General features: G+C 42.9%; 1 protein-coding gene across 6 annotated transcripts in view; it reads left to right on the top strand.

Moving 5' to 3' along the window:
• Positions 1-27934, top strand: part of LOC111167216 (uncharacterized) — a 538796-nt gene that overhangs the window by 384850 nt on the left and 126012 nt on the right. For all 6 annotated transcript variants that reach the window (XR_016391420.1, XR_016391424.1, XR_016391422.1 and 3 more), the window contains one exon: positions 23646-23695. Coding sequence is in view for 1 of the 6 variants with exons in the window: in XM_089904832.1 (XP_089760958.1) it covers positions 23646-23695 (50 nt within the window). In the remaining 5 variants the exon portion in view is untranslated. The remainder of the gene's footprint in view (positions 1-23645; positions 23696-27934) is intronic.

Here is a 27934-nt window from a genome sequence, read left to right as displayed (position 1 = left end):
CAAGGAGCCACCAGAGACGCGTTGTTAACGTGGCTCATTATGTGTCACCTCCTCCCAGTGTTACAGCCCTGGTAGGACGTGGTTCTCTCTCCAGGCTCCCAGATCTGATTGGGATTTCGCCTCGCGCCTCGCCTGAGCAGAGGAAGTGATTACAGAGAAGAGCAGTAGGAGAACTTTAATCTCTCAACTTGAGACGAAGCCATCACTTACTCCCCGCAAATGTTTCCCCACCTTTCTCATGCAGTTTGTCACAACTTCAGACGACCTTCACATGGGAGTGGTGGCGTGCATCCTGTTATTCTTATCCTTCTGGCAAGTTTAGGAAATTTCCTGCTGGGCACGCAGATGAAATACTACATATATGTTCGTGTTGGTCAGCAGAATCCATATCATGCTCTGGAAATCACCTGAAATTCTGTTTTTTTTTGTTTTTTTTGTTTTTTTTTTCATTTATACAGCCTTTGGGGTTGTATAATTTGGGGCTTTGAAATCAAATGAAATCAAATAGCAAGGACTCTCCTCTACCACCTTGTAAAGTTTGTCCCCAGATTTACTTACATTTATATTTTTGTGATTTCAGGGTCCAACATTGCACCAGGGCATAATTTAAAAATAGGCAGATGTGGGTCACAATGAAGGATGGTTGACACATTTAGGTGAGATGATCCACTACTGAGACATAGGACTCCAAATCCCAGTAACTCTCCACACCGCCGCAGGGAACGCATCTCAACAAAGCACTGACTACCAGTTAAGTGAAAGGAATTTCAGAGTCCAGAAATGTTGACATCCATCCACATAGGGTTACAGGCTGAGTGCAGACAGGAATTAGGCTCCCTGAGGGTTTGGTCAAATGTATGTATACGTGTTAAAATTTGAGATACCTAATCAAAGTGATGTGTGAACTAAAGTAAAAATTATATGGAGGAATGATTACACATGTGGTAAAACTGCATTAGCTGGGGCTTCCCTGGGGCACAGTGGTTGGGAACCTGCCTGCCAATGCAGGGGACACGGGTTCGAGCCCTGGTCTGGGAGGATCCCACATGCCGCGGAGCAACTAGGCCCATGAGCCACAACTACTGAGCCTGCGCGTCTGGAGCCTGTGCTCCGCAACAAGAGAGGCCGCGATAGTGAGAGGCCCGCACACCGCGGTGAAGAATGGCCCCCGCTTGCCACAACTAGAGAAAGCCCTCGCACAGAAACGAAGACCCAACACAGCCAAAAATAAAAATTAATTAATTAATTAATTAAAAACAAAAAACAAACTGCATTAGCTGTACACGACCACACAAATGAGTGCGTGTAGAACCGGGGAGGTTGGTGGATATGTTTCCGGGTGGTGCCATAGGACTGCAGTTCTGCAAGATGTTACTCTTGGGGAAACACATGAAGATGACTTGGGACTCTCTCTGCATTATTTCTTACACTTGCATGTGGATCTGCAAGTTCCACGACATAAAAAATGCAATTAAAGGCACTCTGTGGAGGAAGGCAGAAAGACAGCAGGAAGATGCATGTCCTGAAGCGCATTTGTAAATGTCCACAGAGGGTAGGCAGGCAGAGAAGGTGGATGTGATCTTTAGTGTCCGAGGATTAAATAGCAGAGGGCTGAAGGAGGGTTGGAAAATCCTATGTCTCCCTGAGGAGAGAGATCAAATAACAAGGCCACGATTATGACAGCTGAAAGGAATGTCTCCAGGGTTTCCCACCCTTGACGCGGACACACACACACACACACAGTGTTGGCGCCCGGATTGAATAGACAGCACCAGCGGTTGTCCTGGGTATTAGCACCGGCACTAAAATGGAATCCTGAGTCTCCTGGGTCGCTTTCTTTTACAACTGTGAATGCTGAAATCTGGCTTGTGAACTGATCAAAACTCAAGCTCAAGGTTGCGGTTTGCTGCCTCTTTGGAAAAACCAACGCTTGGGTCGAAATGCTAATCAGGCTTTATTTTAAAGCATGAAAAACAGGGGGGAAAAAAAGGAGACAGTCACCGTAGACAAGCTGACTAATTTCTGTTCAGTGATATTTCACAGCCTGGCAGCCCTGGAGTCTGGCACCTTTGATCTCCTTTTCCTAAAGAGCGTTCCTTTGTAGAGGACACCGCCGTGCTGGGGAGCTGGGGTCTGCCCTCTGCCCTGACTCTGTACCTTGTTCTCTTCCCGCATGTGGGCTATAAGAACAGGGTCTCTTTCTAACAGGATGCTTTCGAGATTCAAAGACTTGAAGTTTCCGTAGCACCACCTGTATCCACCGTTCACGTTTGTCGTCGCCACGTTCGTTCATGTGCTCCGCTGTAGGAGAGCCTCTCGTTTTGTTTACTCCTTTTCCTTTGGGTGACTGTTGACATTGCAGTTCTACCTCTAGGGACATATGCCCAGGAGAAATGAGAGCATGTGTACACAAAATACTCATCTAAGAATGTCCACAGAAGCACCCTTTATATGAATATGATGAAATAAGTGAGAGGATGCACGAAGGTTAGTAAGGGAAGCATCCTTGGGGAAGAGAGAGGCAGGAATTGTAGGAGGATGGGGCAGAAAGTTTGGAGCAGGGTCCAGGAGGAGATCTCAGTGTTGGGAAGCATCTTGCTCCGTGCAGGCTCAGTTCAAATGCTGTATAATTTCCTGTCCCCTCCCTCTACCTTAGTTTGGACAGCTAGGATTGTCTATAAAGTGCCAATGCTCTTGGTGTTAAGAGTAGTCAGTTTTGTCCATGCCACTGGCTGGATTAAGGAGGATTAAAATAGGCTGACTCTACTTTCTATGGTTAAATAACAGTCCATCCTAAATTATTTGGCTTTAAAGAATGCATTCCCCACCTCCACGTCCAAAATACTGATACCGTGAGTATCAAATAGTAGGCGCGTTACTAGAAGCAGTGAACTTTCATAGAGATGGCATTGGGCGGACATGATAATATCCAGATTTTTACTGTGTCACTGGTACTAGCAAACCGAGTCAACCTGAAGAATCCCTTCACCTCGTGATAGCTCTGCTGGCTCTAAAATAGTGGCTTTGGAGTACATGGCTCTAAGATTCTCTAAGCTCCCAAAACCTGCAGAGTGAAGTTTTCGTATTTTATAAATCAGTAGCTTCATATCTTTGTATTTCACTGTTGGTCCTGAGGTCTCTAGAATACCATCCCCAAGGCTGCTTGATTTTACTGTTCAGGATTAGAGACTTCATGCTGAACGGAGTGGTTGCTTTTACCACACGTGTGCCAGCCTTTCTCCACGACCCCAAGAAAGCAGTCACGTTCTCTTGCCATGAATCAGAGCTGAAAGGGGACGCCAGCATCTGACCCCACAGGATTCCTGCCAGCTGCGGCTGCATATAATGAGGCAATTCGATGTGTCACCTGCTTAAGACCACTTGCTGGTGGTTTAGGGTGAGTTTTCAAGGATTCAGTAGTAAAATCATCATTTTCCTGCAGGCATTTAATGCACATTTATAGCTTCAATTTTGCTTACTCAGCTGTGCAATATCACGTCTGTATAAATGAAGATTCAAGCAGAGAAGCAGATCTCCTAGGATAGACAGATGATAGATAGATATAGGTGTAGATATGTAGATAGGATACGTAATTATGTACAGTATATAACCTCTACATAGATAGAGACGGAGAGATACCTATAATATCTATCTTATGTATCTATAGGTTATATTAAGCATATATAGATTATTATAATACAATGTAGATATTATGGATTATTCACAATGTATAGATAGATATAGATATGGACAGATGGAGATAGATATCTATGGGTCAATATTTATCTATCACAGATAGATAAATAGATAGAAAAATAGATGTTGACATATATCTACCTCTCCGTTTTTCTGTCTGTCTGTTTCTATGTACCTGTCATCGTTTATCTATGGAGAAATGGGCAAGTCTAAACTCTGCAGGGCTGGGAATCCCCTGGTGGTCCAGTGGACTGCGTGCTCTCACTGCCAAGGGTCTGGGTTCAAGCCTTGGTCGGGGAACTGAGATCCCACAAGCCGTGCAGCGCTGCCAGAATAAAGAACAAAACAAAAAATCTGTAGTGCAGACCAGCAGGAAAGGGCAGTCTGGGGCTGCTCTACACATGCAGAATTTTTCTTCTCTCATGGAAATGTCAGCCTTGCTGTTTCCCCCCAGCATTGTCAAGGTATAGTTGATGAATAAAAGCTGTATGTATTTGAGGTATACAGTGTGATGGTTTGTTACATGGGTACTTTGTGAAATGAATACCCCGATCAAGTTAATGTACACATTTATCACCTCACAGAGCTACCATTTTGTGTGTGTGGCGAGAACATTTAAGATCTACTCTCTCAGCAGATTTCAAGTATACAATATCGTATATGCCAAAGCACTCGTGTTTTTCTTGTTCCACTATTCTGCAAAGAAAGGGAAAGAAAGGGAAATAAGTCGCTACTTAGTGTAAAGCCATGGCTTTCCCTTCCAGAGAGCTCCTAGGCCAGCGCTGGGCAGGGACCTCCTATGGCATAAGTTGACGGTTAGCCAGAAGGAGAAAAGCAAACCAGGATGAAACTAAGAAATAACTGATAAAAATTTAGATTTATTGGGTTAAAGATTTACCCGATGATTAGGTACTCAACGCTTCTATTCCTTACTTCCCTTAAAGCCAGCAAATAGAGTGTTTTGTAAATTTTATCCTATTATGGTGATTTTTTTAAAGGTTTTTTTGAAAAACAGAAAGTGCATCACTCTCTATCTGGTGCTCAATGGGCAGGAGTAACATCAGGAGAGCGAATAACCCCCAGGGCCACTGCTACTCCTCACACAGTAGCCGCTTTGGAAAGAGCTGGGAAAGGGTTCAGGAAGTAACCCATGTCTCGAAGGGTGGCCGTCAGGGTTCTCAACTTACGAGTGAAGGTCACAGAGCACAGTTTATTAAAAGTCGGATATGTGAACCGTCTTCTCAACCATTTTGCTATGAGTGATGCTTTTTGAAACACATATGTACATTGTCTTACAAAATCCAGATTTAGAGGAGAAAATAGCCTTAAATGTCCTCGTCATCTTGGTGAGGAGGGATCATGATATCGTGTGACATGGAACAAGGCCGAGCTGTTTTATTATTGTCTGTGGTTCCAAGAGCTTAGCCTTTTCCAAAGCGTGTCAAAACACCCAGCTTTTAATCAGCGCGATCAGAGTAACAGTGTTACTAGTTCAGTGGGCTGCCATCTCATCAGGCAATTTGCTCTACAAGAAACATTTTGCAAACACGATAAAACCCAGAGTTTCCGTAAGTCTCTAGAATACAGTCAGAGTTGCTAATAGCCTGTCAGTGAGAGCAGAGAAAATCTTGGAACTGTAATAAAAAAGCTGGTTTTCTTCCGCAAAGAATTCTGTAGGGGGGCTTCCCTGGTGGCGCAGTGGTTGAGAGTCTGCCTGCCGATGCAGGGGACGCGGGTTCGAGCCCTGGTCTGGGAGGATCCCACACGCCGCGGAGCAACTAGGCCCGTGAGCCACGACTACTGAGCCTGCGCCTCTGGAGCCTGTGCTCCGCAACAAGAGAGGCCACGATAGTGAGAGGCCCGCGCACCGCGATGAAGAGTGGCCCCCGCTCACCGCAACTGGAGAAAGCCCTCGCGCAGAAACGAAGACCAACACAGCCAAAAATAATTAATTAATTAATTAATTAATTAATTAAAAGTGAATATCTGCTAAAAAAAAAAAAAAGCTGTAGAAAAATCTTACAAGAAACCTGGGTTACGCTGCACTTTTTTGTGGTGGTTACGTTGATTCTGGATTCGTTTGTCTCTTCTCCAAGGTCTCACTTGCTCTCGTTGCTTGAAGCAGCTTAGCCCAATGCTCACTAATTTGAGGAGTACGGCAAAGCAAGCCTTACTAATTTCAGTGATGTACAAGATGAGCTGGCTCCCTTGCTACTGTACAGAAAGGAAACTGTGAATCCCACTAGCAAAACCATCCAGGAGGCTTCATGAAGCACATTATGTATCCAAGGAAAATGCAGCTCTCTATAAAGTATCTGCTATATTTCCAGTCTGTCTTATTTTGGGGGAAAATCACTTAGATTGACATTTATGAAGTTTCCGATGATGCAGTTGTGTCATTCAAATCGTTTCTGAACATTACACAGCAGTAACAATTTATGGCCTAGTAATTTAGGTACTGTCCTGCAAAATTACGGATAAGTTTCACCCTCGGACATACACTGGGCTGTGAAAATCCATGCTTTCTGCATTTGCCAGCCACAGTGAAATGCTTCGCTTACAAGATCCAGACTATACATTGAAAAAGAGAGTGGTGGGAAGGTTATTGGGAGATCCCATAACTTGTTTGGTTAGATCTAGGAGACCTCTCGAGATGATGGGGAGAAAATAGAATGGCGGCCTCGAGTAAAAGGCTTGGTTTCCCCTATGTGTTCTTATTTTTTTTTCAGTTTTATAAGTAGATATAAGTGTGTATCTCTAAGCTATAAAAGTATAGTTGATCGACAATACTGTGTTAGTTTCAGGTGTACAGCAAAGTGATTCAGTTATACATATATATCTGTCCATTCTTTTCCAGATTCTTTTCACATACAGGTTATTACAGAATACTGAGTAGAGTTCCCTGTGCTGTACAGTAGGTCCTTGTTGATTACCTATATATTTTTTAACATCTTTATTGGAGAATAATCGCTTTACAATGTTGTGCTAGTCTCTGCTTTATAACAAAGTGAATCAGCTATACATATACATATATTCCCATATCCCCTCCCTCTTGCGTCTCCCTCCCTCCCACCCTCCCTATCCCACCCCTCTCGGTGGACACAAAGCACCGAGCTGATCCCCCCGTGCTATGTGGCTGCTTCCCACTAGCTCTCTATTTTACCTTTGGTAGTGTATATATGTCCATGCCACTCTCTCACTTCGTCCCAGTTTAACCTTCCCCCTCCCCGTGTCCTCAAGTCCATTCTCTACATCTGCGTCTTTACTCCTGTCCTACCCCTAGGTTCTTCAAAACCAGTTTTCTTTTTTTTTTTTAGATTCCATATATATGTGTTAGCATACAGTATCTGTTTTTCTCTTTCTTACTTACTTCACTCTGTATGACATTCTAGGTCCATCCACCTCACTACAAATAACTCAATTTCATTTCTTTTTATGGCTGAGTAGTATTCCATTGTATATATGTGCCACATCTTCTTTATCCATTCATCTGTCGATGGACACTTAGGTTGCTTCCATGTCCTGGCTATTGTAAATAGAGCTGCAATGAACATTGTGGTACATGACTGTTCTTGAATTATGGTTTTCTCAGGGTATATGCCCTGTAGTGGGATTGCTGGGTTATATGGTAGTTCTATTTTTAGTTTTTTAAGGAACCTCCATAGTGGCTGTATCAATTTACATTCCCACCAACAGTGCAAGAGGGTTCCCTTTTCTCCACACCCTCTCCAGCATTTCTTGTTTGTAGATTTTTTGATGATGGCCATTCTGACTGGTGTGAGGGAGGTGATACCTCATTGTAGTTTTGATTTGCATTTCTCTAATGATTAGTGATGTTGAGCATCCTTTCATGTGTTTGTTGGCAGTCTGTATATCTTCTTTGGAGAAATGTCTATTTAGGTCTTCTGCCCATTTTTGGATTGGATTGTTTGTCTTTTTGATGTTGAGCTGCATGAGCTGCTTGTAAGTTTGGGAGATTAATCATTTGTCAGCTGCTTTGTTTGCAAATATTTTCGCCCATTCTGAGGGTTGTCTTTTCGTCTTGTTTATGGTTTCCTTTGCTGTGCAAAAGCTTTTGAGTTTAATTAGGTCCCATTTGTTTATTTTTGTTTTTATTTCCATTACTCTGGGAGATGGATTGGAAAACATGTTGCTGCGACTTATGTCAGAGAGTGTTCTGCCTATGTTTTCCTCTAAGAGTTTGACAGACCTTACATTTAGGTCTTTAATCCACTTTGTGTTTATATTTTCTATTTCTTCCTGGTTCAGTCTCAGAAGGTTGTGCTCTGCTAAGAATTTGTCCATTTCTTCCAGGTTGTCCATTTTATTGGCGTAGAGTTGCTTGTAGTAATCTCTTGTGATCCTTTGTATTTCTGCAGTGTCAGTTGTTACTTCTCCTTTTTCATTTCTAATTCTATTGATTTGAGTCTTCTCCCTTTTTTTCTTGATGAGTCTGGCTAGTGGTTTATCTATTTTGTTTATCTTCTCAAAGAACCAGCTTTTAGTTTTATTGATCTTTGCTATTGTTTGCTTCATTTCTTTTTCATTTATTTCTGATCTGATCTTTACGATTTCTTTCCTTCTGCTAACTTGGGATTTTTTGTTCTTCTTTCTCTCATTGCTTTAGGTGTAAGATTAGGTTGTTTATTTGAGATGTTTCTTGTTCCTTGAGGTAGGATTGTATTGCTATAAACTTCCCTCTTAGAACTGCTTTGGCTGCATCCTGTAGGTTTTGGGTCATTGTGTTTTCAAAGTCATTTGTTTCTAGATATTTTTTGATTTCCTCTTTGATTTCTTCACTGACCTTTTCGTTATTTAGTAGCATGTTGTTTAGCCTCCATGTGTTTGTATTTTTTACAGTTTTTTTCCTGTAATTGATATCTAGTCTCATAGTGTTGTGGTCAGAAAAGATACTTGATATGATTTCAGTTTTCTTAAATTTACCAAGGCTTGATTTGTGACCAAAGATATGATCTATCCTGGAGAATGTTCCATGAGCACTTGAGAAGAAAGTGTATTCTGTTGTTTTTCGATCGAATGTCCTATAAATATCAATTAAGTCCATCTTGTTTAATGTGTCATTTAAAGCTTGCGTTTCCTTATTTATTTTCATTTTGGGTGATCTGTCCATTGGTGAAAGTGGGGTGTTAAAGTCCCGTACTATGATTGTGTTACTGTTGATTTCCCTTTTTATGGCTGTTAGTATTTGCCTTATGTGTTGAGGTGCTCCTATGTTGGGTGCATAAATATTTACAATTGTTATATCTTCTTCTTGGATCGATCCCTTGATCATTATGTAGTGTCCTTCTTTGTCTCTTGTAATAGTCTTTATTTTAAAGTCTATTTTGTCTGATACGAGAATTGCTACTGCAGCTTTCTTTTGATTTCCATTTGCATGGAATATCTTTTTCCATCCCCTCACTTTCAGTCTGTATGCGTCCCTAGGTCTGAAGGTGGGTCTCTTATAGACAGCATATATACAGGTCTTGTTTTTGTATCCATTCAGCCAGACTGTGTCATTTGGTTGGAGCATTTAATCTATTTACATTTAAGGTAATTATTGATATGTATGTTCCTATTACCATTTTCTTAATTGTTTTGGTTTTGTTATTGTAGGTCTTTTCCTTCTCTTGCGTTTCCTGCCTAGAGAAGTTCCTTTAGCATTTGTTGTAAAGCTGGTTTTGTGGTGCTGAATTCTCTTAACTTTTGCTTGTCTGTAAAGTTTTTAATTTCTCTGTGGAATCTGAATGAGATCCTTGCTGGGTACAGTATTCTTGGTTGTAGGTTTTTCCCTTTCATCACTTTAAATATGTCCTGCCACTCCCTTCTGGCTTGCAGAGTTTCTGCTGAAAGATCAGCTGTTAACCTTATGGGGATTCCCTTGTATGTTATTTGTTGCTTTTCCCTTGCTGCTTTTAATATTTTTTCTTTGTATTTAATTTTTGATAGTTTGATTACTATGTGTCTTCACGTGTTTCTCCTTGGATTTATCCTGTTTGGGACTCTGTGCTTCCTGGACTTCATTATTTCCTTTCCCACATTAGGGAAGTTTTCAACTATAATCTCTTCAAATATTTTCTCAGACCCTTTCTTTTTCTCGTCTGCTTCTGGGACCCCTATAATTTGAATGTTGGTGCGTTTAATGTTGTCCCAGAGTTCTCTGAGACTGTCCCCAATTCTTTTCATTCTTTTTTCTTCATTCTGCTCTGTGGTAGTTATTTCCACTATTTTATCTTCCAGGTCACTTATCCGTTCTTTTGACTCAGTTATTCTGCTATTGATTCCTTCTAGAGAATTTTTAATTTCATTTATTGTGTTGTTCATCGTTGTTTGTTTGCTCTTTAGTTCTTCTAGGTCCTTGTTAAATGTTTCTTGCATTTTGTCTATTCTATTTCCAAGATTTTGGCTCATCTTGACTATCATTATTCTGAATTCTTTTTCAGGTAGACTGCCTATTTCCTCTTCCTTTGTTTGGTCTGGTGCGTTTTTTAGTTTGCTCTCTCATCTGCTGCATATTTCTCTGTCTTCTCATTTTGCTTAACTCCCTGTGTTTGGGGTCTCCTTTTCACAGGCTGCAGGTTCGTAGTTCCCATTGTTTTTGGTGTCTGCCCCCAGTGAGTAAGGTTGGTTCAGTGGCTTGTGTAGGCTTCGTGGTGGAGGGGACTGGTACCTGTGTTCTGTTGTGTGGGGCTGGATCTTGTCTTTCTGGTGGGCAAGGCTGCGCCAGGTGGTGTGTTTTGGGGTGTCTGTTAACTTAGCATGATTTTAGGCAGCCTCTCTGCTAATGGGTGGAGTTGTGTTCCTGTCTTGCTAGCTGTTTGGCATGGGGCATCCAGCACTGGAGCTTGCCGGCAGTTGGGTGGAGCTGGGTCTTAGCGTTGAGACGGAGCTCTCTGGGAGAGTTCTCGGTGATTGATATTACGAGGGGCTGGGAGGTCTCTGGTTGTCCAGTGTCCTGAACTCGGCTCTCCCACCTCAGAGGCTCAGACCTGACACCCGGCCAGAGCACCAAGACCCTGTCAGCCACATGGCCAGGTATGTGGGGAGTTTCTTGCCTTTTGGGAAGTCTGAGGTCTTCCGCCAGCGTTCAGTAGGTGTTCTGTAGGTGTTGTTCCACGTGTAGATGTATTTGTGGGGAGGAAGGTGATCTCCACGTCTTACTCCTCTGCCACCTTGAAGGTCCCCCTTCTGATTATCTATTTTATAGAGAGTAGTGTGTATATGTTCATCCCAGTGTCCCCTACGTGTTCTCGAATCTCAGAGAGATCCCTGTGGCCATCCTCCTTCTGACACTTAGAGGTCCGTGAGCACCCAGTGGGTGGGTGTCTCCACCGTGGTCTGAGGCCCAGAGGGCAGCATGCTGTTCACTGCCCTGAGGAGAGGTGGTTGTACTTGCATGAGCTGAAGTATGCTTTCAGTTCCTAAGCTGCTCAGCTCTACTTTGAACATATACCCTCAATCTGACCTTTTTCATCATCTCCATACTTCACATCTTCCCTTCGTTGGCTACCAAAGGGGCTCCCTAACTGGCCCCTGATTCTGTCCCAGCCCCGTTTATTCACACAGCGTTCCGAGCTGCTTCACAGGGCACTCACTGATTTAAGATGAAGCCAGAGCATTGCTCTTCCACCCAAAGCCTGCCAGTGGCACCCTGACTCCCGCAGAACCAAAGGAAAGTCTTTGCCACGGCCGTTGAGGCTCTAGGTGATGGGCCCAGGCCTCTGCATCATCTCCAGCTTTATCTCCTAGGATGTGCATCCTTATTCACTCAGAGCCACTCCGTGCCCCCACCCCTGCTGCTTCTTAGGTTAGTCCAGCGCATCCTTATTCACTCAGAGCCACTCTGTGCCCCCCCCCCCCCCCGCTGCTTCTTAGGTTAGTCCAGCGCATCCTTATTCACTCAGAGCCACTCCGTGCCCCCCCACTGCTGCTTCCTTGGTTAGTCCAGTGCATCCTTATTCACTCAGAGCCACTCCGTGCCCCCCCCCCCCCCGCTGCTTCTTAGGTTAGTCCAGCGCATCCTTATTCACTCAGAGCCACTCCGTGCCCCCCCCCGCTGCTTCTTAGGTTAGTCCAGCGCATCCTTATTCACTCAGAGCCACTCCGTGCCCCCCCCCCCCGCTGCTTCTTAGGTTAGTCCAGCGCATCCTTATTCACTCAGAGCCACTCCGTGCCCCCCCCCGCTGCTTCTTAGGTTAGTCCAGCGCATCCTTATTCACTCAGAGCCACTCCGTGCCCCCCCCCGCTGCTTCTTAGGTTAGTCCAGCGCATCCTTATTCACTCAGAGCCACTCCGTGCCCCCCCCCCACTGCTTCTTAGGTTAGTCCAGCGCAGCCTTATTCACTCAGAGCCACTCCGTGCTCCCCCCCGCTGCTTCTTAGGTTAGTCCAGCGCATCCTTATTCACTCAGAGCCACTCCGTGCCTCCCCCCCCCCCCCGCTGTTTCTTAGGTTAGTCCAGCGCATCCTTATTCACTCAGAGCCATTCCTTCCCCCCCCCCCCCGCTGTTTCTTAGGTTAGTCCAGCGCATCCTTATTCACTCAGAGCCACTCCGTGCCTCCTCCCCCCCCGCTGTTTCTTAGGTTAGTCCAGTGCATCCTTATTCACTCAGAGCCACTCCGTGCCCCCCCCCCCCCGCTGTTTCTTAGGTTAGTCCAGCTCACGCCTGCCCTGAGACTTTCCTGTCGTGCCCCTCTACCCAGAGTACTCTCTCCAGATTCCCACTGTTTAAAATATTTTAATTTTATTGGAGTACAGTTGATTTACAGTGTTGTGTCAGATTCCTACTTGACTTTCCCCTTCACTTGCCTCAGGTCTGGGCTCAAATGTCATTTTATCAGCATGACATTCTCTGACTACATTCTATTAACAGACTGTCCTCTGCTAAGTTTCCTGTCCCCCATATACTCCATAATCTCCCTCGTAGGTCCTTCTCACGACACAGGCATGCACGCGTGTGTGTGTGTGTGTGTGTGTGTGTGTATGTTGCTTGCTGCTGATAGCCCGTGAGCTTGGAGAGGCCCACTCGGGACACGGAGTCCAATAAATATTTTTGAATGAATGAATACATGATTGGGTTAATGTATAGAATGCAGGACACAAGGAGGTTCTAAGGGTCTGAATTAACAAGGGCCTCCACTCTGGTGGATGGAGGATGCAGTAGAGGTGGTTGAGTTTTTCTGACTAAAGACCCACAGGAATTTCTAGGACGTATTTGCAGTTCCCTAACTTCTCATGTGGTACGTTAAATAAGTAAAATAAGGTTTAGATAGAGTTCTTAACCTCTATTTCACATATCCCAAGGTGTTCAGGAAATTAATGAGTATGACGCTTAGGGACAAACATTCTTTGAAAGAAAAGACTGCATTAATGAAAGATTAAGCTGCTGCATTTAAAACATGGCAACCTGAAAAAAATAACTTGCATCGATGATTCTAAGACACACCTGCACACACACACAGAGTAACGGGCTTCACTCTGTCCCCCTAAAATTCATACGTTTAAGTCCTAACTTCCAGTATCTCAGAATACAACTGTATTTGGAGAGATGCCCTTTAAATAGGTAATTCAGGTAAAGTGACTTCATTAGGGTGGGCCCTAATCAGTATGACTAGTGTCCTTATAAGGAGCAATTCAGGCACAGAGAAAGACACCAGGGATGCGTGCTTACAGACCACGTGAGGACACAGCAAGAAAACCTACCCCCCAAACATAATGGGGTAATGCATACGGCTGGCATTCTTGCCATGCTGTTCCTCCCTCTGATCTCATAGTAACTCAGTGAGGCTGGCATTATCATTGGCCCTTTTTATATGAGGAACCAGGTGTAGGTCTACCCATGGTCTCAGAGATGCTGGGAAGGAACCCGGCTTCAACTCCACAGCATTTGGTCTTGACAGCCACACCATTGCCTCCTGATGTTATGTGAGTTAAAAAACAAAAACAAAAAAGGTCACAGGTTTTGGACCCAGACAGACACGTGTTCAAATCTTGGCTCTGCCTCTAATGCACATTTTGAGTGGCAGTCGCCTCTTCTGACGTGCCTGCGTGCGGGAAACATTCCGTACCACCTGCCGCTTTTAATATCGAATAACTTTTGTTAAAATATTATGAGACGACGTCTCTCTATGCCAAGAGATTTATCGAGTATACTTATTCAAAATCATTTGGAACCAAAAACCACTGACCAAAGGCAATTTTCCAATGATGTGATTGCAGTTTGCATCATTAGTTTTATGCTTTAAATTAGTCAAACTTGAATCATGTTAGAATATGAGCCTTTAGATCAGCCTGTGAAGCTTTCCATAAATGTCACCATATGCCAAAGAGTGGCAAAAAGTATATATATATATATATATATATATATATGTTAAAGAGAATATCGGCCTATCTCTTTGAAACTTATAAGTGCTACTATGAATTTATTCCAGTCAAAATTACCCATCTTTGCAAATTCAGCATATGATCTCTTGTATGTTAGCAAAGGACCATTTTCTTTTCAGAGATAATTATAAGATATATTAGAAATGAAATGAGAGCTGTGAAGGGTCAGGTACAGTATAATTCTATTGGGTAACATTTCTTTTAAGATACCAGTATATAATATTATCAGGGTAATCATTTTTATAAAAGAAGAATTGCTTCCTTTTTTTTTTTTTTTTTGTGGTACGTGGGCCTCTCACTGTTGTGGCCTCTCCCATTGCGGAGCACAGGCTCCAGACGCGCAGGCTCAGCGGCCATGGCTCACGGGCCTAGCTGCTCCGCGGTATGTGGGATCCTCCCGGACCGGGGCACGAACCCGTGTCCCCTGCATCGGCAGGCAGACTCCCAACCACTGCGCCACCAGGGAAGCCCTAATTTCCTTTTTATGCTTCCAATCATTGCTATGCTTTTTAGTAGCCTCAGGGTTCCTTTTTTCTAAGTAAAGTGAGGAAAATGTATTTCTCCATTGTTTACTGAAATGTGTAGTATGTGAAAATGTGTATGTGAATGGAATTCTAGGGGGAAAAAATGAACCAGATTTTTGGTTCCTTTCTAAAAATTGCCTTTATAATTGTTTTTTTGTTAAAATGGAACATCTTATAACATTCTAGGTGAAGGAAGATCAGAGTTGTAGAAATTATCATCATGTTTTAGGCATAACATACATAAACTGTACAAATCTTTAAGTGTGGAGTTCAGTGATATTTTATGTATGGATATACTTAGGTTACCAATACTCCGGTCAAAATAGAAATATTTCCAGGACCCGGCAGTTTCCCTCGTGGTCCTTCTCGATCGGTATCATCCTCTTACCTAGAAGTTGCTGTCACTCTCACATCTGCTATTATGGGTTAGTTTAGCCTTGCTTAACCTGTAGATGGATGGGGTCAGGCAGGATGCGCTCGTTTCCAGCTTCGTCTGCTCGTGACTACGTCTGTGAGATTCATTCATGGTGTTGCATGCAGCGGTGTTTCGTTCTGTTTTTATTATTACTTGGTAATATTCTTTTGTAAGAATGAAGTGTAATTTCTTTTATCCACTGGTTGGGTCGATCTAGTTTGGAGCTCTCACATGCATAAGCCCACGATGAACACTCTTGTACTTTCGTTGGGCAAGCATATTCTGTTGTCTTAGGTCTACCCCTAGGAATGAACTATGTGGGTATTTGTGGGGTAGGTACATGATTGGCTTTAGTGGACACTGTCAAACAGCTCTCCAGAGAGGTTGTCCTATTCACACTCCCACAAGCTGTATAGTTAATTAGCTTCACAGCCGTAGAAATACTTGAGGTGGCCAATCTGTTTACAGTTTCATCCATGCTAGTCGCTGGGTAGAGGTATGCATTCTGGCTTTCATGTATATTTTCCTGGTGAGTAACGATCTTGAGTAACTTTTCCTATGCTCATTGACCATTTAGAAATCCTCCTTTGTAGTGTCTGTTCAAGTCTTTTGAAAATGTTCCATTCAGTTGTCTTTTTTGTATGAATTTGGAGGCGTTCTTTATATATTCTGTATTCTGGATACTGGTCCAGTGTTATCATTTAACTCTCTTACTGATGTCTGCTGATGAACCAAAGTTCTTAATTTTAATGAAAAACAATTCATCAGTTTTTTTTCTTTTGTGCCTAGTGATTTTTGTGTGCAGTTTAGAAATTATTATATACCTCAAGTTCATAAACATATTTTTCTGTTTCTTTTCTACAAGGTGTACTATTTACATTTTACAGATGGTCTGTAATTTATTTCATATTTATTTGAGGTAGTGATAAAGATTCCTTTTTTATTAATTAATAAACTATTAAAAGAAAAGATAAAATTCGTAAGATAAAAATAAATTAATAAAAATATTAATATCCAGTTGAACCCAAATGACTTATTTAATTGACAGTCCTTTCCTCTAATGAATTGATGTGACACTTTTTCATAAATAAGTTGACTGTATCAGTGACTCATCTAGATTCTAGACCGTTTGTCTCTTGTGCTACTATCTTGGTTTCTGTAGCTTCTTTTGTATGTCTTGATATCTGGGTAAATGACACCACCGACATTTGGTCTACTTCAAGATTAACCTGGGCTAATGTAGGCCCTTTGATTTTCTCCCAACTGCCACAAAACTTGAGTGAAGTCTTGATGAGGATTGCATTGAACCTATAAATCAAGCCGGGAAGAATGGGTACCTTAAAAATATCTAGTGCTTCAATCTAGAAGCATGATAGGTTTCTCTATTTGGGTCTTCTGTAAATTCTCTCAGCATTTTGTGTTGTTTCCCATGTAAAAGATTTCACATAATTAGACTTATTTCTTGGTATTTGGTGTATTTGATGATGCTGTCAATTATATGTGTGTGTTTCTCTTTCTTTCTTTCCTTGCGTTTGAGTTTCAAATTCATTGTTGTCTGTATCACTTTCAGGTTTTCCTAAATCATGAAAAAACTACTTGACTGTCAACTTTGGTCAAGCCAGTAATAATTGAAGAATGTTTAAACGCTTCCTTCACTGTACGTTTATCAGGATACACAGGCAGCGTCCTCAGTCCATCTTCTTGCGTCTCACTTGTTTCTCAAAGTAAATTTTTATGACGGTCCCGCAATGAATCTTTTGTTATGTCTCTTACCAGTTCATGTACACGCTATTGTTGGATTAGCCATTATTAAATGTAGCTCTAATCATAGCATTTTCTTATCAAATCTCCATAGTGTTCTGATATTTTCAGTTGTGCCATTACTCCCTTTTTTCCAGCCTTATCTCTGTTTCATCCTCTTGTGTTTCAGACACCAAATCAAACCATCCACCTTTACACACCTTAGATGAAAAGATGTGACCTTTGTTCATGCTGCTTTACGCTTACGGAATTTCCATCCATATTTGTCCCTTCTGCATCCCTCCCTCAAGAAACATGTAGATGACAATTTGGTTTAAAATAAGATGCTTTACGAGCCCTCAACCAAGTATAATTAAGTGCTTCTTTGAAATCACGTAGTACACATTTTTCACTGTTCCCCCTGCACTACTCATCTGAGGAGATATTTTCCCGAAAACCTCTTCTGACACTGTCCGATCCACCTTTGTGTCCCTAACAGGATTCATTGTCGTCTTTGGCTTGTGGTCAACAGTGAATAAATACACGTTGACTTAAATTTAATTGTAATCAATGCAAAGAGGAGTCCGTCATGCACGATGCAGTCTTTTCTGTGTGAGTTTTGCAAGCCATGGGTTCCTGAGCAAACCTTTTGAAGCACTGACACAAAAAAATAGGCAAAACTCCATTCTGCTGTGGCTAGAGTATCGTTAAAGAATTCTGAACCTTCAGTTTTTTTAAAGCATGTAATTTATGTGCATGATAAAACAGCCCCTTTGTTTCACAAGTCAACATTCTTAATGCAGCCTGTCAGAATGCATTCTCAGTAAATTGCTTTGATGAACATGCCAGCCCAGTTAGTTCCTTTTAAGGGGAAGAGAAGAAAGGGGGAAAAAAAAAAAACTTTTGCAGCAGAAAAAAAAAGAAAGTAAATAGAACAGGTCTAGACTGTACCGCATAGTTTTACATCCAAGATTGCAAATAATATCGTTTCACACTCTCATGAGCCAGGATTCTGCCTCAAAATTTGCAATTCAAAAGCTCTGTTTTTGTTTTATAACAGATATGTGGTTCCGATTTCAGCTTCTGCCTCACGTACCCACCCACGAGCAGGTCCCAAGCATGCATGGACTTGATATAATTTTAAATGTCCTCCTAGGAAAACAGTCCTCAGCTTGACAACCCTGAGTTCTGGTACTTGGAGGTGCTCTGCAAGTCTGTGTCCTGGCGATGCCCAGGACAGGATCTCACCCCTAGGACTCCAGGGACAGGATACTGGTTAGTTTTTAACTGACTTTTCTGTATGCAGGACCTGGTATAGCTAAGAGAACCTAGTAAAACTTCCTGTATATATTCTCCTAGAAAATTTAAAACAAAATTCTTGGTTTCCCTCCCCTACCAAGGCTGCTGGTTTTTTCTGTAAAAGAAAAACATATTGAAAATAGAGTAGCAGAGAGATCCATTTGCTGTTTCTGTCTTAAGCGGAGCTTTGGATAAATGGAGACTTAGCCTAAAACATGTTAATTCACACAAAAGAGAGCCAGATTGTCTCATTATCAATCTTTATAAGTACGTCGATTGTGTGTGTGTGTACAAATGTTCACATACATACATTTGGGGAAGATAAGTTGCCGCCTCACTTTGGCGCTAGCCAACTACAGAAAAGCTATAGCTTCATTCAGTTAGCTCCAGTCTCTGCACTAAATGTGGTCAGGCTTAGAGGGAGATTCTTTGTATTGGAATTCTCCGTAGGTCAGTTGAGTCTTAACTAGTGTTTCCTTGGGCAGAAAGATGAAAATAAGGTTTATTAAAGAAAGCTCTGAAATTGTTGTAATACACAATGTCAGATAAACAGTGAAGAGAGATCATCAGTGAATATTGTATTGTGTGTGCACAGTGTGTCACCATGTTTGTTTGTTTGTTTTTCTGCGTTCTGTGGCTATCACTGTCAACCTGACACTTTTTTCCTCCAGGCTTCACGAGGGTCAACAATGCCCTTCCCGTAAAGCAGCTGTCAGAATGTCCTCGCCCTGGGTCTGAAAGACACGGCCCAGGATTCCTTTCAAAAGCTTAGAAAGTGGGAGCAGATTTTTGCACCCGATTCGGTACAAATCAGTAGGAGACGTGTCGGGGAGAGAGGAATGGCCTGGGATGCAGGCCGGTGGAAGGAATGGGAGGCCATGGCCTCCAGGTGCTTCTAGAACCCCCCAGGTGGCAGACCACACAGGCCCACCCCTCCCACGGTGGTGCTTTGATCTCTTTAGAGTTGTCTTTCATGCCGCCCCAGTTTCTCCAGGAGAAATACACACACCTCCACAGGAGACCCAAGGGAAATAGATCAATATAGTCTAACGGTCAAGACTCACACAGGTTGGTCAAACCTGCTGTCTCCTTTCTCCGCTACTGCTCGTCCCTGTGAATGGACCGTTCACCAGCCCGGTCAGTTCCCTGGGGCAGCCTTTCCGTTCTCCAAGGCCGCAAGGCTCCTTCCACTTCCTCGGCCCCCATGCCACACCCAGGCCCACGGATTCTTTACCGCGCAGGATAAGCGTGTGGTAAGGCCCCTCTTTCAATCCCAGGCCCCCTATCCCGAGATGCTCCCCCTCTCACCTGAGGCCATACAAGCGTTTCCAAGTCTGTCCTCGCTTGACAATTCCACCTTTTCTCGAAAGCTGTTCTGTGAATGTTTGCGGGCTGATTCTCGGTCCTGGAGGTAGAGAGGACCAGGAAACAGGATGCATTCTGGTGTAGGAACTTGCTCGAATTGGTTGAATCTCAGCTGTGTCTCTCTGGAAGGTGGATTTTTTTTGTTTGTTTTTTCAGGAGGATCTTGCTTTTCTCAGTGTGAATATAAAATATGTGGTGACTGGAGATGTTTGGTTATCAAGGCTTTGATCTGTCTTGGTCCAGCTCTGTGTGTCCCCGCGTGAGCAGCTGTTTCCAAAGGTGCAGACCTGAGATGGGCATCCTGGACCATAAGGGCCTGGCCTGGACTGTATGCAGTTATTTAAGACTGAACGACCCGTCTCTTTACACTCAGGAAAGCCTGTTTATGTCACACCAGAGTCCCAAAAGGCGGGGGCCCATCTCTGTTGTTCTGCATTGTGGTTACAGGATCCAGTGTTGGAAATGAGCTTTTCGCTCTGATCTTGGGCACATACTCATTGTATGAATGGATGGATATCCGTGAAGAGATGAGCAAACTGTGGTCTTCTGATGAAATTATTCTGGTGGGACCAGAAGCAAGGGCAGCCCCACTGCCGCCCCCCGCATTGTGTGGTGGGAGGCACTTCTCCTAGGACAGAGGGATTTCCCATCCCCAGCTGACCCTGAGAGATGCACATACAGCGGCCGAAATTAGAAGTAAGAGGAGAATCATTGGGCCCCCTTGAGCGGAGGACTCCTTCCCTTTTTTGGCTTCATGGAATTCGGTCCTGGGGACGGAGACAGTTGCAAGGGCGACGTTTGCCGGATCCTGACAGGGTACTGCCTTCCGGTTGCTACTTTGGTAAAGGAACGTCAGCTGGGCCAGTCCGTTCCACACACCCAGACTAACTTAATCTGCAGAAAGGTGAGGTTTCGGCACTGGCAGTCTAATCCCTTGCTCCGAGCCCCATACAGATTGACTCCCATCCCTCTGTTGTTGGTGTCATTTCCAGCTTGTTACTTAAGCCTCTTTGGTCACAGGAGGCCCATCCTTCCTACTTAGATGCAAGCCCCTGAGGGACAGAGTCAGGGTTTATTCTTCACAGGCCACAATGCCTGCTGAAGATAGACCTCGCCCCAGGATGCATGCGTTACATTCATTTTGTTTTCTTCATTGAGGTTAAGTAGTTTGCTTGCAGTGGGCCCCTTATTCAAGGAATTGAGAAAAGTTGAGACCTGCATCTATATTCATTTCACAACCAATGTGTGAACATGTGGACGGGTAGCTCCCTGTTCCTCATTCCTTTTTATTTTATTTTTTGTCTTTTTTTTTTTTTTTTTTTTTACTGGTGTATAGTTGCTTTACAATGGTGTGTTAGTTTCTGCTGTATAATGAAGTGAATCAGCTACATGGATACATATAGCCCCTCCCTCTTGGACCTCCCTCCCCCCTCCCCCATCCCATCCATCTAGGTCACCACAGAGCACCAAACTGAGCTCCCTGTGCTTTATAGCAGGTTCCCCCTAGCTATCTGTTTTACACGTGGTAGTGTATATATGTCAGTCTTAATCTCCCAATTTGTCCCACCCTCCCCTTACCCCACCCACGTCCACATGTCCATTCCCTACGTCTGCCTCTCTGTTCCTGCCCTGCAGATAGGTTCATCTGTACCGTTTTTCTAGATTCCACGTGCATATGTTAATATACAGTGTTTGTTTTTCTCTTTTTGGCTTACTTCACTCTGTATGACAGGCTCTAGGTCCATCCACCTCCCTACAAATGACTCACTTTTGTTCCTTTTTATGGCTGAGTAGTATTCCATTGTATACATGTACCACATCTTCTTTATCCATTCATCTGCCGATGGACATTTAGGTCCCTGTTCCTCATTTCTGAATACGCATGTGTAATAGGCACACAGCTTGACTTAGACCTGACCTACCATCTAAATGGTTATTTGACATGTCAGTTCTAAGGAGCTTGTTGGGGGCATGGTAATTCTGGACATGGTGCTCCAACAGAGCTTTCTCATAATTCCTTCCACCAGGTTCGGGGGAACCAGGAAGGGTGTGGTTCCAGATAGTGAAGGCGTCTGTGGACTGTCTGCCATTTCCGACACCTGGCGTGAGTTGAGGCAGCCTCCGTACCTTCGTTGCCGTCACGGTCAAGTGGGGCTAACATTTATCTTCTTCGAGTTATGCCCTCTTACGTGCTTGCCTACTCACGTGTATTTGCAACGTGCCTTAAGTTCCTCAGATTCCTGCCCGAAGCAAAGTGTGGCAGAGGACAGAGCTTGGAGAGCTTTGCAAATTTGCAGCTTGGGAACACTTCAAAGCCTGGTAATGATAGCACATGTCTAAGGTGATTGGGAAGTGTCTCTGTGTTTCCTTTACATCCCTTTGCTGGGGATTTGGTGTATATGTCATGACTCCATTAAGTTTCCAGGGGTCTCAGATCCTTAAAATTAAAAGGATTGAATAAGATTATTTGTAATATTGCTCCCGTTTGTTGATGCCTGGTTTACTTGGGAACAGTGAAAAATCCTAAACCTTATCTGCACTGGAGTATAAAGCATTCGTTCTTATCAGATAACATACAGTTCTCCTTCTGAACCCCGTGGTTTCATGAAATAAGCTGAATTTTCCTCCCTTGACAGAATAATTTGAAAACAACCTCTGACCTTAGCAAATGCAATCTGGGCAGCATTTGGCTCGGCTATAGAACTGAGACCTGAAGATAAATGATTTTCATTGTTCCATTTAAAAATATCATTTTCCCAGGTGTTTAAACGTAAGCAGTACTATTATGTAATTAAACACAGGTTCGTGAACATTTTCGTATCTTGGATTGTTTGCCGCCTTACAAGATGAGTCATGTCAGATTAGCTATGGTCTGAAGTAAATACGCATAATAAACAATACATTATTTTGTAGACTTGTATCAAATGTCCCAAGTAGTTTTAGTTACCAATACAACAAACATATTTATCCCATGGAGCAATTTCTCTGTTAGACCCTGGCAAGTGAATTGCTGGGAAGTTTCCGGGCGTTCCAGGGGGCTGTGCGCACTGTGATTTCATTTCAGCGCGGTTTTGTTTGCTGCTCCAAAACATTACAGTCAAAAACCAAGTATACAGGAAACAAGATTCAGACAGTGTTTGTATTCTTGTGTGAATAATGTTAGACACCAAAAGATGCCTGTGAAAGTGGATTACAGACAAAATCCTGTATATAGTTTTTATATATACACACACACGTGTAGGTATATAATTTTATTTACATATGTATTTTGTTTATAACTTATATAGTCACATACATGTTTGATGATATATGATCTCATCTATATACATATAATATTATAGTAAAAGAGACAAAACAGAAGACCAGCGATTATTGAAAGCCAGCTCTATTTCCATCTCCACCACCTTGCCGAAAGATCAGTAAGCCCAGTGTTTGTAACTGACGTCAGCGCATTGGCGAAGGTCAAATCTTCTGTCATCCTGCGTTCCTCGCTACAGGCTCAGTTCTCAGATTCAGGCCACGTCACTTGCACTGAACGCAATGATGAAATGTTTCCTCAAGTGCGGTTTAGTCTGTCATATCCTCTCACTTCCAATATGCGTTAGCATGGACCAAAAGGAAGAGAGATTAATAGAAAGCAGGTTCTCAGGGTTCCAAACCAATGTCAGGACTTTGTATAAAGCTAGAGAAAGAAGCCTTCTAACAGTGATGGTTAAAATTCCGACCTCCGAATATGAATATCTCAAAAAGCAAATGAAAGCTTCAGCGACTTGAATCATTTCAGTTCCTAGAAAGGCTGAAATGGCCATTGAGAACTGATTGTTCCAGTTCGGCTGGGGCTGAATTACCATTTGACATTTTAAATTATTCTTCAGGAAGGTAGTTGTAATTTGGTTGCCTAGCAATTTGGTTTTTTAATATAGTCACTTCGTCTTGAAGGTACAGAATGGTGTCCGTGAGAACAGCTGAGAATAAACTTTGACTAGTGACCAAGATAGGAATGGATGATCTTCTATCAACGTTTTCATTTTGTCCCTAAGCCCCATAACATTCTACATTTTAGGAGGTTATTCATTGTATGTTGCGTCAGTCCACAGAGTATATGCAAGGGCTACGGTATTCTGAATGGTAATACCATGTTATTGTCTTAGTCGGTTCAGACTGTACAATAGAATACTGTACTCTGGGTGGCTTATAAACAACAGACTTTTCTTTTCTCACAGTTCTGGAAGCTGGAAGTCCAGGATCAAGGTGCCGGCAGATTCGGTGTCCGGTGAGTATGTGCTTCCTGGTTCATAGATGGTCGTCTTCTTACTGTGTCCTCACATGGTAGAAGGTATGAGGGGGCTCTCTGGGGTGTCTTTTATGGGCACTAATCCCATCATGAGGGTGACACCCTCATGACCTCATCACCTCCCGAAGGACCTAACAGCATCACATAGGGGTTAGGATGTCAACATACAAATGGAGGGTGGGTGGAGACACATTTAGTCAGTGACTGTTACATATGGTGCTTTCAAAAAAAAGGTTCCTCATCATTGCCATTGTCATTATTCTGGCACAAAATGCCTGTGAGGTAGGGTTGCCTATGGGTTGTCAATATAGACACTGATATTACCAACTGGGAAAATGAGAGAGAGTGTAAATTGTGTTCCTCCTCCCACCAGGTACAGTTCAATAGTGTTTCAAGGCTAGGGAAGAAAAAGGAAGGCACAACACTCTGAGATAAAAAAATTCTTGCTCCTCCCTTTTGGCGTTTCACATTGTAAATAACACAATGGGAATATGTTCATTATAAAAAAGTATGTATGTCCCAATGTAAGAAGCTAAATGCTGAGGGTTATTGGTATCTCAAAATAATGGATACATAGGTAGCTCTCCAAAAAGGGATGAAAAAAATATGTGGTTGATTATCTGGAAAAATGTTGCATAAATTCTTTCCTCAACGTGAAAAGGGAAGGGCTGTTTCGAACAGTTAGTGTTCATTAATTCGCTTATCCCTTTTACAATGAATTTTTTTAAAGTTATTTATTTTATTTATTTATTTTTGGCTGCGTTGGGTCTTTGTTGCTGCACACGGGCTCTCTCTAGTTGCGGCAAGCGGGGGCTACTCTTCAGTGTGGTGCACGGGCTTCTCATTGCGGTGGCTTCTCTTGTTGCGGGGCACGGGCTCTAGGAACGAGGGCCCAGTAGTTGTGGCTCGCGGGCTGTAGAGCGCAGGCTCAGTAGTTGTGGCACACGGGCTTAGTTGCTCCGCGGCATGTGGGCTCTTCCCATGTCCCCTGCATTGGCAGGCAGATTCTTCACCACTGTGCCACCAGGGAAGTCCTACAGTGAATATTTGTTAACTATCTACCATGTGCCAAGGATTGGGTTAAACATTGGGGAAAAATAGTGAACAAAACAGAATTCCAAGCAAACTTCCTATTTCCTCCCTCATGGAATGTGTATTCTCTTGGTACATGTTAAGCAGACGATTTTTAAAATGTAAGTTACGTATCTGTTACCTGACATGAAGGAGTAACTCATGTCGACTTGGGGATCAGCGAGTCATTTTTCTTGAGAGCGACACTTGAACTGAGGTCAGAAGGAGGTAAGTGAAGATTTCTGTGTCAAGACCAAGTCATCTAAGCCAGTTCCTTAATCACACAGATGTAGGCAGTGAAGCTCTGAGGTGGCCGAACTCAGTGACGTTACCCTGGGGACTGAGGTCTCAGTTTTCCAGCTCCATTTCCAGCTGAGTTTCTTCCCATCACATCATGTTTTCTCTTCCAACCTACTTAATACAGGAGAAACAGTTTAAAATGTTTTATTAGATTTTAATTTCTTTGTCTTAAGCTTTGCAGTTTTCATTGGCTTTTCTTCTGTGTAGATTTAATTCATGTGTGTTTATCACTTGATTGAATTATTTTAATCAAAGTCAGTTAACCAAATCCTTTAAAAATTGAAAAAAACCCCACTCTCTACCATTTCCTATTACTAACTGCTATCCTGTTAAAATAGCAAAGGAAAATTTGTATCATCGAAGAAAAATCACAGCTCAGAATGAATTTGACCTCCTGAAACACATTTTAGAACACTTAAGTATGTGTGATAGCTCTTTTTGCTTCCTGACAAGAACAAAGACAGATTTATCTAGAGATTTATTAGCACAACATGCTTTTCTGGCAAAATGAGCCATGGTCTAACCTTTGAGATTGACAAAATACAAAATACAGCAAGAAATAAAAAAAACATTGCAGTTAACCTATTGTTTTCAAGATAGAGCATTTTTTAAAAATAATCTGCAGTGCTAGAGACTTAGCCATCTATTTAAATGTTGGACAATTTAGGGTTCTTCAATGAAAGGATTTTTAGGTCTCATTTAGAAATGAAAACAAACTTGAATTGTAAAAACTAAAATTCTTAAAAACAAAGTTTATAGTTCTACTTTTGTTCTTTTTAGCCATTTTAAATGGTAAGCTTAGTTGAATTTGAAAGAGAAAAAAATTGATACGGTAAATGTCTTACACAGTCTTCTGCTACCATGAATTGCTTAAGACTAGAGAGTGAATGAAGAGGACGAAAGGTCCTGATTGTCCTGGTTCTGGACTGACAGTTTTAGTGTATGTAATGATTTTTTGCTCCGTGAAAATTTTATTGCCAACCGAGGCTGAAATGATGTTGCATACAGAGTGGGCAAACATCTCATCAGTGTTTATTCTTGGTAAGACTGTATCTTCGTCCAAGTGCACTACAACAACGCCAAAAATATAGCAGTCTTTGGTTATCGTGTGAGTGTTAGAATCCTTCTAGATCAAACAGCGTCTATTCTGAGTCTGGATAGGAACTATCTAGGTGCTCTTCCAGAAAGTCAGTTTATTTCCCCTGGATGGGGAATAAAGGAGAAAAACACACGCCCGGGGAAAGAGTGAACCACACATGCAGTAGACGTATGCGTCCTCTGACCTACTCTACAGCTCAGTCTTAGCAGGGAGGTCAGCCTGACCTTGATGCCTGGATCCTGTCTGTGCCCAGGGGCATTTTCACAGCCCTGTGCTACTGTAGTTGGGATTTGGAACTGGTCTTGTTACGGGTGCCTGAGGGTCTGCAGTGGCCCATGAAACTGGCTCTAGTCCTAGGTCTCAGATGCCAGCCGGGTTCCCTGCTCACACTGAGGGCTGTGATCAGAGCCAACAGTAATGGTTTGGAGCATAGCCCTGCCTCTCCTCATGGCCTGGATCTTCTAACCCTCCCATCCTTCCCCCATCAGTGTGCTTGGTCCTCCCTCACTCTGAACAGTCATCTTGGGGACATATCACTAACACACACTGATTCCTAGAATTTCACGCCAGGAAACTCTAGATGCTTCCTCATGTGGGTTTCCAGGTAATGGGACGAGGGAACAGTTTGGCCGTTGTGTATCCTGGAGTCTCGTTTTTATGTCAGTGTATCTTCCAGAACGTTGGGCTTGTGAAAGGGGCCACGTGCCCACAGACAGCTCCTGGAGCCGTCGGATCTGTGGGAACACTTCCTAACACAGCTGTCGTAGGCAAAGAAAAGCAGGGCTGGCAGACGTATGAATCGTCGGCTACGTCACCCCGATCCTCTGCCAGAACCAGGGACGAAGTCTGCTGAAAACTTTATCGTGTTGGTGTTGACATAGATTAAGGTCTAATTTTGCTCCATTTTACATGATCAAACCTCAAGTGTTTAAGCACCGTCCTCCTAGAACTTCACACAGGGCTGAGTTATAAGACAGAAATGCGTTGAAAGAGCCCCAGAAGTCCTCCTACATAGATGGTTATGTCAGTAGCAGGTTTTCGTGCAGTTCCCTTTAAATCATGCGTCTTAACTGATCTCGGGGGCTCACATCTCTGTAACAGGACTCCACACAGAGCAGAGATTAATTACTTCCAGGAGGCTGGAATTAATTAATTAATTCCCGATGGGAAAAGGGACATTTCAAATCCCGACTGGACAGCTTACAGTTTGTGGTGAAGTGTTCATTCCGGGGGTGTCAGCTGTTGTATATTAGACATTTTCACACTGCAGACAGCTCAGGAATGACACGTAGCTAGGAATCATACGTGGTGTTTCATCTCTCGTTTTCTGGGAGAGGAAGAATCATGGTCTTTCACTGGAATTGCACTTGAGGAGTGAGTCGGCTTTGGGTAAGGAAAAACGCACTGAACTAAGATTGTAGAATCTGAAAAGCATGATTTCTAGAGTGTTGGTGCCTGCTCGTGATAACGGCTTGTTCAATTCATGTTACCCTCCCAAAAGGGCAAGGAGAAGGCCAGTAGTCAAGCAGAGAAAGCCCACTTTTATCAAGTTTACCTGTTTTACTGGGGTTTCAGGTTAAAAAAAAAAAAAAAGAATGCTATAATTTTTTAAAGTTTGAAAACAACAGTCTATGGATTAGCCAGGGTTAGACACGATGCTGTTTTCATTGGAACAAGGATGGGTCGCGTCTGCATCCTGCCCTCCGAAAGCTCGCAGTCTGTTGCAGGAGAGATACACAGTTGAGTCT

The sequence above is a fragment of the Delphinapterus leucas genome, chromosome X (genome assembly GCF_059928025.1).
Source record: "Delphinapterus leucas isolate spDelLeu-1000000601 "Yukka" chromosome X, BTC_Dleu_Yukka2, whole genome shotgun sequence".
In the NCBI taxonomy this organism is placed as follows: domain Eukaryota; kingdom Metazoa; phylum Chordata; class Mammalia; order Artiodactyla; family Monodontidae; genus Delphinapterus; species Delphinapterus leucas.
This window is presented reverse-complemented; position numbering and strand designations above follow the sequence as displayed.